Consider the following 9,299-nt stretch of genomic DNA (forward strand, 5'->3'; position numbering starts at 1 on the left):
TCGCCATCATCACCACCACCACCACCACCACCTCGTCCTCGTCGTCCACTACAACAACAACACGCTGCTCGCCATGGCTGACGGTGGCTTTGCCGCGGCTGCAACCCTCCCGCACCCAGCAGACATGTGCAGCGGCCAGCAATGTGCCGCGGCGGCCTGATGGCCTGGTGGTGGTTGTCGGCGTCGACGGCCACAGCCACGGCCATGGCACACTCAACACTCTGGCCAGGGCCTCCAGAGTCGACGCGCTCTCGCACCGACCGACGACACGCCCACTCCACTCAAGCGGAGCGGGCCTGCATGCTGCACGTCCTACACACACACTTGGACTGCACACACACCTGCTCCCCTAGTGGCGCCCCCCAGGGAAACCTTGCCGGCGCCGAACTTCTCATGCACACTTGATTTCGCTTGCCCTCAGCAAACATCATTGTGCGTTGCGGCAATTTCTGACCCTGCCCACCCACAGCATTCTGGCCCGCCGTCGTCTGGAGACGGGTGCCGTTGCCGCTGCCACGGCCTCGACGACACCCACGCCCACGGCCACGCACTCGCACCGCGACGGCTGACGCCAGACGCCAGCGCCCCGGCCTTGTTTGCTTTAGTGAAGCAGCACGTCGAGCGGCAAAGACCCTTTGTTGAAACCTTATTGTTATGCTTGTCATCCCGCTCCCGCTGGCCTGTGTGCTGGAGAGAGCCACCAAGCTCAGGCGCTACACTACCTGCTCCTAGCCTGGCGCCGCCCGTGGCCCATGCCTCTCCACCTCTCGTCATAGCTGCCTGTTCACCACCGAAACCCACTCGACCCCCCAACTTTTCCCGGCACACAGGACGAGCAAGCACCCAACTCGCTGAGCACACGTCCACCACCACGTCGCACCCAAGGGCCCTGCACGCCTCGGACTCCCGGGCCCCCGATGCACCACACTGTCCAGGACGACTTTAGGCACGGACTCGCAGTTCGATGTCCGTGGGCTGTGGCCCAGCACCCCCATACCTCGTCGGCGCGGAACATTTTCATTGGTGCTTCTGCCGATCCGAAATTCTCCAAATGCTCAGCTGCAGCCTGCGCCAGCGCCACACGCACACGCACTAGCCCGACCAGCCTGGCCCAGAGGAGTCCCCCCCCCTCCATCGCGATGACAGACATGCTCTCAATTTACGCGGCCGCAACGAGGCGCTCCCAGCCAAATCCCACTCTTGCTTTGCGCCTGTCCGTGACTTGCCTGCATGTCCGGCTCTTTGACTTGGTCTCTCCTGATGTTTTTCCTGCTGCTTGTCAGCATCCATGGCCATCCGCTCAGCTGGGTCAATTGCCGAAGACGAAGAAAAAAACTCTGCACCTTTCGCTTCACGCGCGAGACACGCTGCCGGGCTGCATGCAAGCTCTCAGCACTGATCGCATATATTTCCCCTTCTTCGACGACTAACGCTTCCGCACGTAACACGTACAATGCAAGGGGATATGGCCCCCCCCCGTCCCCACCACCGCCCCACCCTACAATACTCTGGCGAAAGTGGATTGGAGTTTTTCCATGTCGGGATAATATGACGATGGCCCATGGCTGCGCTGTCTCGTAGCCAGTAGCGGGCTGGCAGGCAAGGACTACTGTATCTGACGACATTGACCGTTTGGGCCTGCACCTGCACCAGGGCCTGCCTTTGGTGCACACGTCGGGGCGAGGCTCTCTCGTTTGCATGTCGGCGTGGTCCATCTGCTCATGATCATGTCACATTCGTATGACACACAAAGAAAGTTAGGCAAATCAGCTGTGTGCGCGCCAAGGGCTGAGCTCCGAAGAATCTGGGGGGGTTGGCTCGCGTGCGCGCGCACAGCGAGCGACCTTGGAACACCAAACACAGCCAGACATTTCCCGACCGGCCAACTCTGGACCAGCACTTGTCACCCACACTCTCGTTCCGGAAACAAGACAATGGCCAGGCTGCAGCCTGTCTGCAGCCTGTCTGGCATGCGCAGCCCCCCACAGGAAAATTTCATCAGCACCATGTGTCTTCGTGTCGATGGACGTCACAGCCCGGGCGTGTCAAACGTAGCGCTCGCGCCGAGCCGGTCATGAACCGAGATCGAGCGGCAAGCACGAGCTGCAAATCACCACCCCAAACCAGCACGCCCATGGCCTGACTCTGGCCGGTCATCGGTCGCTGCGGACCATCTCGCGGTCAAACTGGGAAGCAGGACATACCCAAACGGTGCAGAATGGCATTCGCAATGTCTATCCGCGTCACGTGCATACTCGACCCGCACTCATTCCAGGAACACGGCATCAGTCATCACAGCCTGTGCCCGGGATGATATCGTCATTGTTTTGTTGCGCAGTGTCAACTCCACTGCTTGCGCGTCGTATAGCGCCGTGGGTGTAGGGGGGTCCTGTGGCCACCCCCTACTAGCAGCGATGGGCTCGGTACAATTGCGATGGGTCCGATCCTGGCCGATCCAGGGTGCACTAATGGAGTCCCTAAGAATTGCTTTTTCCATGGTTCGTCGATCTTTGTAGTAAGATGACGACGTCGGCCAACGTTGCTGCCGCTGCCCTTTTTCCCCCTTCTCATCTACAAAGCTCGACACTAGAAACCTGCCCGAGGCCGCCGTTTGCTGCAGCTGCACGTCAACATGGCGCGCAATCAAGCCTACACGCCAGCGCCAGCCGCATGTCCATGGTATCGACGCAGAAATGTACCGTCTCGAGCAGTTTCTCACAGTCGGCCACTTGACCCGGGCGAGCCGCAGTGCGTACTCGCACTCCACAGCAACAAGCGCGCTAAAATGTCGTGCAGGGTGACTGAGCCCGTCGCTGACTCGGCAGACGCCTGGATCAAGGGTCTTGCCTGTCTTCTCCACAATCACGGCTGCACTCGCTGCATCCAGACTTTGTGACCCCACCCTCTTTTTCACGCTCAGCTTAAAACAGCCGGATAGCCTCTCCGTCTCTACTCATGACTTTAGGCAATAGACGCCGCACGAGTCAGCCTGCCATGTTGTATGGGATACACAACAACACTGTCCATCGCTCCGCTCACTGGCCTCGTTTTTTTTTGTGTGTGCTCAAATGGCGCCTGGTGAGGGCCCACGCACTACTGCTGCGTACGGGCGGCTGATGGGCAAACGGGTGTGGATACGGAAAGCACTTGGCCCTCAGCAAATTTCTGTCAGCGCGGCACGTCGCACGCGATTCTGAGGTGATATTGTCGACCAGACAAGGATGGCCCACTTGCATAGACGCTCTTTTTGGGGAATTTCCGGCAGACGTTTTCGCAACACGGGTGGAGTTGGCAGAGGTCAAGATCGGGAGCATTCAAAACGTTGAGCGTCGTCGTTGTCGCAGAGTGATGGCTGCCAGGCCAGACGGCAGTTTTTTATCCACCGCGCATTCTGCGGCATGCCGATGCCACACGCTCGGCATAGGCCATTGCCACGTCGTGCCTATCACATGTCACGCTACACGCAAAAACGCATGGGATAGAGCAGAGCCTCACGCACATTTACGCACGCAAGCTTCATACATGTTTGTTTGTTGAGCTGCGCGAGCCACCTTCGGCCCTTCTCCGGCCCTCTTTGCTCCGCTTACCCCTCCTTCGCTTCCGCATTTCCACTTTCGTTTCGGGAATTACTTGACGATAACACTGACTTTTCCAAGCACAGCAAACGCAGGGTAATGAAAAAAGAAAGAGCACTACCACTACCGCACAGCGCCACCTGATGCCATGCTCGCAAGCGAAGCTTATGTTTAGCACTGCTCGTGGTTTGCGGGATGCGTCTTTTCAAACTAAGCTACCCCACATATTTTGTCAGCTTCTACAGGCCTGCAATCTGACACCTGTCCTCGTGTGGCTGGAAGACACGGGACGGCTAGGCGCCTATCGCTTGCCCCTGTCGAGACGAGGTGTCTCTTAAGATCACGTCAGTATTCGGTCGGCATCTTGCGTGGAGCAGACCTGCAAGAGGTACCTCCGTCGTATTCTCGTTGGTCTGACGTGTGTCTCTGGATGCGCCTTTTGCACTGTGATGCCAAGATGGGGCCCTCGCATGAAGTCTAGAACTGGTACTCATGGGCTCCTATTAATCCGTCTGCATGACATGCAGCTGCTAGTTCATGTGCGTTTAAGTGGCTGAGTCTCACATCGACGATGTCTTATCATGTGTCCGCGGAGCAACGTCAATTCGAACAACGTATTTCGCGTGGGCATGTTAACCTGGACTATGTGTTGTTTGAGAAGACAATCATCTCGACTCCGGCGATTTTGACAGGTGAAGAGTAGTTGGAGGCCTGCTTGCTTAAGCATGCTAACATGACAGCTACAGTGGTTTGCAGCTGGGACGACTATCATGGTCCCTTCCGACCTTTCAGATGTGTACAACACCACGGGCACTGCATTCAGATGCTTGCTTGTTGTACATTGTGTCTTTTCCATGGATTCGTAGCATTGGTGGATACCACCACCGTTTTTCTCGGTGTCTCATTACCCCGCCCAACGCGAAAGACATCCACGTGCGCATCTGTTGCATAGCAGCAGCGATAATATTGACATAACGACGCTTCCACAAGTCCTTTTACATGCTTCTCGATATTTGTGACACCTTGGGCCGGTATTGTACTCGGTAATTCTGCTATTAAAGTCTGCATCTTTCCGCGCGGCTCCTGCTATTACCATAACAACAGCAACAACATCACGACACCACGCTCCACCGAGTTCATAAGTTGAAGCAATCCAAACATGTCACAATCAGAACAGCGCATCCTAGATACTCACATCCACCTCTGGCCCTCAACAGCAACTTCTTCTTCGGACCATGGCTGGATGACACCCGACAACGCCCTCGCTAAGCGTCACGGCATTTCAGACTACCTCTCCATCACATCACCCCCACCGTCTGGCTTCATATACGTAGAAACTGATCGATATCTGCCTTCCGCGTCCCCTTCTGACATTCCAACGTCATTCTTCTCCAGCACACCCACAGCCGAAGCCAAAGAAGCCGTAAAGGCCAAACTCTCGGAATGGGCCAAACAGCCACTCGAGGAAATCAAATTCTTGCGCCGCATCGCCGAAGCGCAGCCCGACCCCGGCGACGGCTTTAGTGAAGCAGAAGCACAGAAAATGAAGGGATGCGTCATCTACGGTCCTCTGCATCTTGCTCCACCCGTATTCACGACGTACCTCGAACTCGCGGAAGAAACTGCGGGGCCCGTGCTCTGGAGCAAGGTCGTGGGATTCCGGTACTTGCTCCAAGGAAAGGGCGAGGGCGTTGTTGCTAGCATGTTGAGCGAGAACGAGGATGGATGGATTAGCAATCTGGCGGCTTTGAGGCGGGGAAGAGACGGGAAAGGGTGGTGCTTTGATGTTGGCGTCGATGTGCATCGATATGGGTATTCGGCGATGGATGCGGTGGGGAAGTTGATTAGAAGAGTAAGAGAGGTTGAAGAAAGTGAAGGTGTGGGAAAGGGGAGAGGAGTTAGATTTGTGATTAGTAAGTTTGTTCGTTCTCTCTTTACTGTTTTTTTTTATTTTGAGTTTTTCTGAGTTTCCATGGCTTCAAATACGAAGATCATGAGATAGAGCGGGAGAGATGGCGTTCGAGGAGGAGAGAGAAATAAAAAAAGGAGACCAAACGGCCAAGAAGCAGAAAAAAAAACAGAGCTAACAAATACCCCAGACCACCTCGCCAAACACCCCCTCTCCGTCTCCTCCCCCACTCCTTCCCCCCACTGGCTCTCCGCCCTCTCCGCCCTCACCCCAGACCCCCAACTCTCCATCAAACTCTCGGGCGCCCTAAACGAATTCAAAGACGCCCCCACCCCCGCTGATCTCCCCACCCTCCTCACCGCGCTATCCCCCTTTCTCGACCACGCCCTCGCCTGTTTCCCCCACAGAGCCATGTTCGGCAGTGATTGGCCCGTGTGCAATGTGGGGGGTCCGAGTGGCGAAGCGGGTAATTGGGGCCTCTGGAGGGATCTGCTGGGCTTGTGGATGCAGGAGAAGGGGTTGGGTGAGAGGGAGAGGGAGAGCGTGTGGTGGAGGGCGGGGTGTGAGGTTTATGGTGTGGAGATTTAGGTGGTCTTTTTTTCTGTTATGGTTTGGGTGTTTTGTTTGGAGGGAGGAGGAAGGGAGGTTGATATTAAGATGATTTGATGCAAATGAATGAATGAATGATAGTTATTTTTTTTTTCTAAAAAAACAAAAAAAATAAGCCATACTGATTACGAATATAGTATTCTCCATGTCACTGTTTTCTACATACAAAGTCCCTAAATATCAACTTTTGCCATGTAGTTTTTTCTGTTTATCTTTTCCAAGTCTTTCCAGGTCCTCTCGCTACATGCGAACAGTGAAGAGAAGAAAAAAAAAGAAAAAGAAAGGAAAGGAGAAGATTAGTAACCAACTAATGCAGATTATGCCCAGATTGCAGCTTATCTGGACGAATTCTTCTGAAGGTTTAACTAAATGTATTGCATAGTTGCATTGCATGCATGGTACACATTACACTGACTGCATGTTTTGAATGCCCCCCCCCCCTTCCTTGGTATCATATATTATGTACATACGTACTTGGCGGATATGGAATATCAACTGGTGGGAAGGAAGAAAGAAGATGGGAAGATGGAGAAAAGGTATGAATTGGTAGATATGCAGATTGTAGAGGGTTTTGGGAAGGGGGGTAAAAGAGTGGAGGCTGGGACATGCTTGCGGGGCTGTGGGTGTGAGTATATGGGTTTAGGGGTGGGGTGATAGGGGGTCTTGGGCTGTTTTTGTGTTGTTTTGAGGATTGGAATATAGAGATTACGTTATGTATTAGACAGCGTGATCTGGGATATGCTTCCAGGTTTCAAATTATAAGCGTGTGGGGTTTGAGCTAGTTCAACGAGGAGGAAATAGGGGGGGGGGGTTGGGGGGGGGGGGGGTTACTTAGTTAGAATATATGTTAGCTGTCTATATGAAAGGTCGGAAGGGGGAAGGGGGAAACATTACCTTTAGATAGCTGGGAGAAGATAGGAAGTCTTTGGTTCAAACTGCAGTAGTGATATTAGATAAGATATACAGTGTAGAATGGTTACGTCAAAGTACTAGAGTATGCTTGATCGTCTGGCTTATCTCCCTTCTTTTCCCCCCCCCCCTTACTGACTAATATACCACGGCTAACTCGATGATAATCATGTTGCGATTTTTCATTTTTTTTCATTCTGATTCTGGGATGTGTTTGTTGGCTACTTTAGTCACACACACACCCCTGTTTCTCTTTAAAGAAAAGATGTTGGATAAAGAGCTTTGGAACGTGCCATTCTTCCTATTTGACATGGACGGTGTCAGCTTGGGTTGATCGCTACCCGAAGGTAGTGAAGGTAGAGGAGGGAGATGTCTTTGTAGATTGTGTTGGGGGGGTTTTGTTTATCTATCGATGTACTATTATTAAGGTCGAGAGCCTAGGATGTAGGCTAAAGCCTCTCAAAGTCACCCAGGTAAAGCTAAGGGACACAAAAATAACCTGTGATGCGAATGCTGAAATTATGAACCAAGTACAGCTATATTCTTTGCTGGATGGTAATTAAACTCTACGTACTGAGTAGTATTCTACTACGCACATTTTGCTCAAGATATATGTTGATTCACTGTAGTATTAGTGATAGATGTTTATCATTCTTGATGTATCCTAGATTTTTTTTCTTGCAGGAATAGAAAATGCTATTGCAACCTCATAATATACTTGTTATTTGATTAGGTTCCACTACCTCTCTTCACTCGAGCACAAGTAGGGCATTCTATGCTAATAATCGATCAATAAATTTCGACAAGCTCCTATATAGCCTGCCAGGTTCATAGATCAAATACGCAAAGTCATTACATACTTAGCGTTCAATGAATGCTGTACATATAAGTATCCGGTTTTATTAGCGGAATAAGTCTGGTATAGGTAGTGAGAGGGAGATGTAGAGTAGATGGTACTAGTATACACAAGACAGATCGCCAGCGACTATTACTACTTTGATACTCTGTAGTTGCCAGGCTAGGTGTACAGGCTGATGAGGGACACCCCTGACTTCCCTTAGGTAGCGCTTCTCTACTTGTTGTGAAGAAAATATGTCTTGCTGCTTGTAACGTGCATGTGCTGCTTTTTTTTAAAAAAAAAAACGTTGGTCCAATCGCGTCTGCTCTAATGTCGATAGAACTGCAATAAAGTAATGGAGGCGTGGTAGTATTCAATAAGGAGAACCTAGCACGCGGCAATCCGTCTGATACAGTATTGAACATCCCAGCAGGGTTTAGAAAACAAAAGCATTTTCTATTTTGCAAGTGAATACTGAAGAAGGAAAAACAGTTGCATTAATTCAAGATTTCCACCCTTTGTGATACATCTATGACAACCGCCTGACGCCCGTACCTCTGTGCGTCCATCTGTATCAACTAATTTGCCACCTTTCCATGCTGCCTTAACGCCTTACGCTGACCCGTCACTCTATGATCCATGTATCCATCTACAATCCCCAAAAGGGCAAAGCATGAAAGCCAAATTTCTTCCAGCATCTTGTGCCGCACAAACTCTACCCTGAAGTCTTGGCGTAAAAGGCGAAAGTAAGTAGCGCTCAAGAATTTTCACTTTCTATACAAAATAAACCTATAAATCAGCTCTAAGCTTGGCCTTGACCATCAGCGGAGGCTTGTCCCACAGCATGTAAACCTTCTGATTGAGCCAACCCTGACTTTCTGGGCACAACTCGAAATCAAAGTGCCATACAAGATTTGCAAGGATAACGCGCATCTCGTGATGTGCCAGACTATTTCAACGCGTTAGTCATTTCCTTTCTTGCCTACAAAGAATTCAGACACTAGGGGCAACTTACTTCTGACCGATACAATCGCGTGGACCGACGGAAAATGGGTTACAGACATCTTTGCGGTCACTTTCGTAGCCAGATCCAGGGAGCCAACGATCGGGAATAAAGGAGCTGGCGTCCTTGAAATTCATCGGGTGTTGGTAGGCAGCGTAATGAGAGACGGCAACACGGGTCTAAAGCGATGACTTAGTCAGCTAGAGTATAGGCTAGGTTGATGTTGGGTATACTTACGAATCCTGGGATCCAATCTCCACAGATCATGTTGCCTCCCTTGGGTGTAATGCGGAAAAATGGAGTCGGAACAGGGAGGTAGCATCTCAGACCTTCTTGGAAGCATGCGGACAGGAACGGCAGCTGGGCTAGTTGCATAAGGTTAAGCTCCTCTTTCTTCAACCCCCGCACCTCAGCCTGGAGTCTCTGCATGTGATGTGGATTCGATAGCAATAAGTA

The 9,299-nt window shown here is 51.6% G+C and overlaps 3 protein-coding genes across 3 annotated transcripts; 1 reads left to right on the top strand and 2 right to left on the bottom strand.

Moving 5' to 3' along the window:
* Positions 1-675: 675 nt before the first annotated feature.
* SETTUDRAFT_177962 (uncharacterized protein) lies at positions 676-1,467 on the bottom strand. The gene is made up of 2 exons (XM_008022445.1): positions 1,304-1,467; positions 676-1,273 (listed from the first exon to the last, which is right to left on the bottom strand). The coding sequence occupies exon 2, from the start codon at positions 1,148-1,150 to the stop codon at positions 785-787; it is 366 nt and encodes a 121-aa protein (XP_008020636.1). The 5' UTR covers positions 1,151-1,273; positions 1,304-1,467; the 3' UTR covers positions 676-784.
* Positions 1,468-4,734: 3,267 nt separating this feature from the next.
* SETTUDRAFT_84675 (uncharacterized protein) lies at positions 4,735-6,072 on the top strand (the record flags this gene model as incomplete). The annotated part of the gene is made up of 2 exons (XM_008022163.1): positions 4,735-5,488; positions 5,675-6,072. 2 exons carry the CDS (start codon positions 4,735-4,737, stop codon positions 6,070-6,072), a joined length of 1,152 nt encoding a protein of 383 aa, XP_008020354.1.
* A 2,557-nt stretch (positions 6,073-8,629) lies between these two features.
* On the bottom strand, positions 8,630-9,272 carry SETTUDRAFT_18098 (uncharacterized protein; the record flags this gene model as incomplete). Its single annotated transcript, XM_008021857.1, has 3 exons — positions 8,630-8,789; positions 8,856-9,022; positions 9,081-9,272. The coding sequence occupies 3 exons, from the start codon at positions 9,270-9,272 to the stop codon at positions 8,630-8,632; spliced, it is 519 nt and encodes a 172-aa protein (XP_008020048.1).
* Between the last annotated feature and the right edge of the window lie 27 nt (positions 9,273-9,299).

This window comes from Exserohilum turcica (genome assembly GCF_000359705.1).
Source record: "Exserohilum turcica Et28A unplaced genomic scaffold SETTUscaffold_1, whole genome shotgun sequence".
In the NCBI taxonomy this organism is placed as follows: domain Eukaryota; kingdom Fungi; phylum Ascomycota; class Dothideomycetes; order Pleosporales; family Pleosporaceae; genus Exserohilum; species Exserohilum turcicum.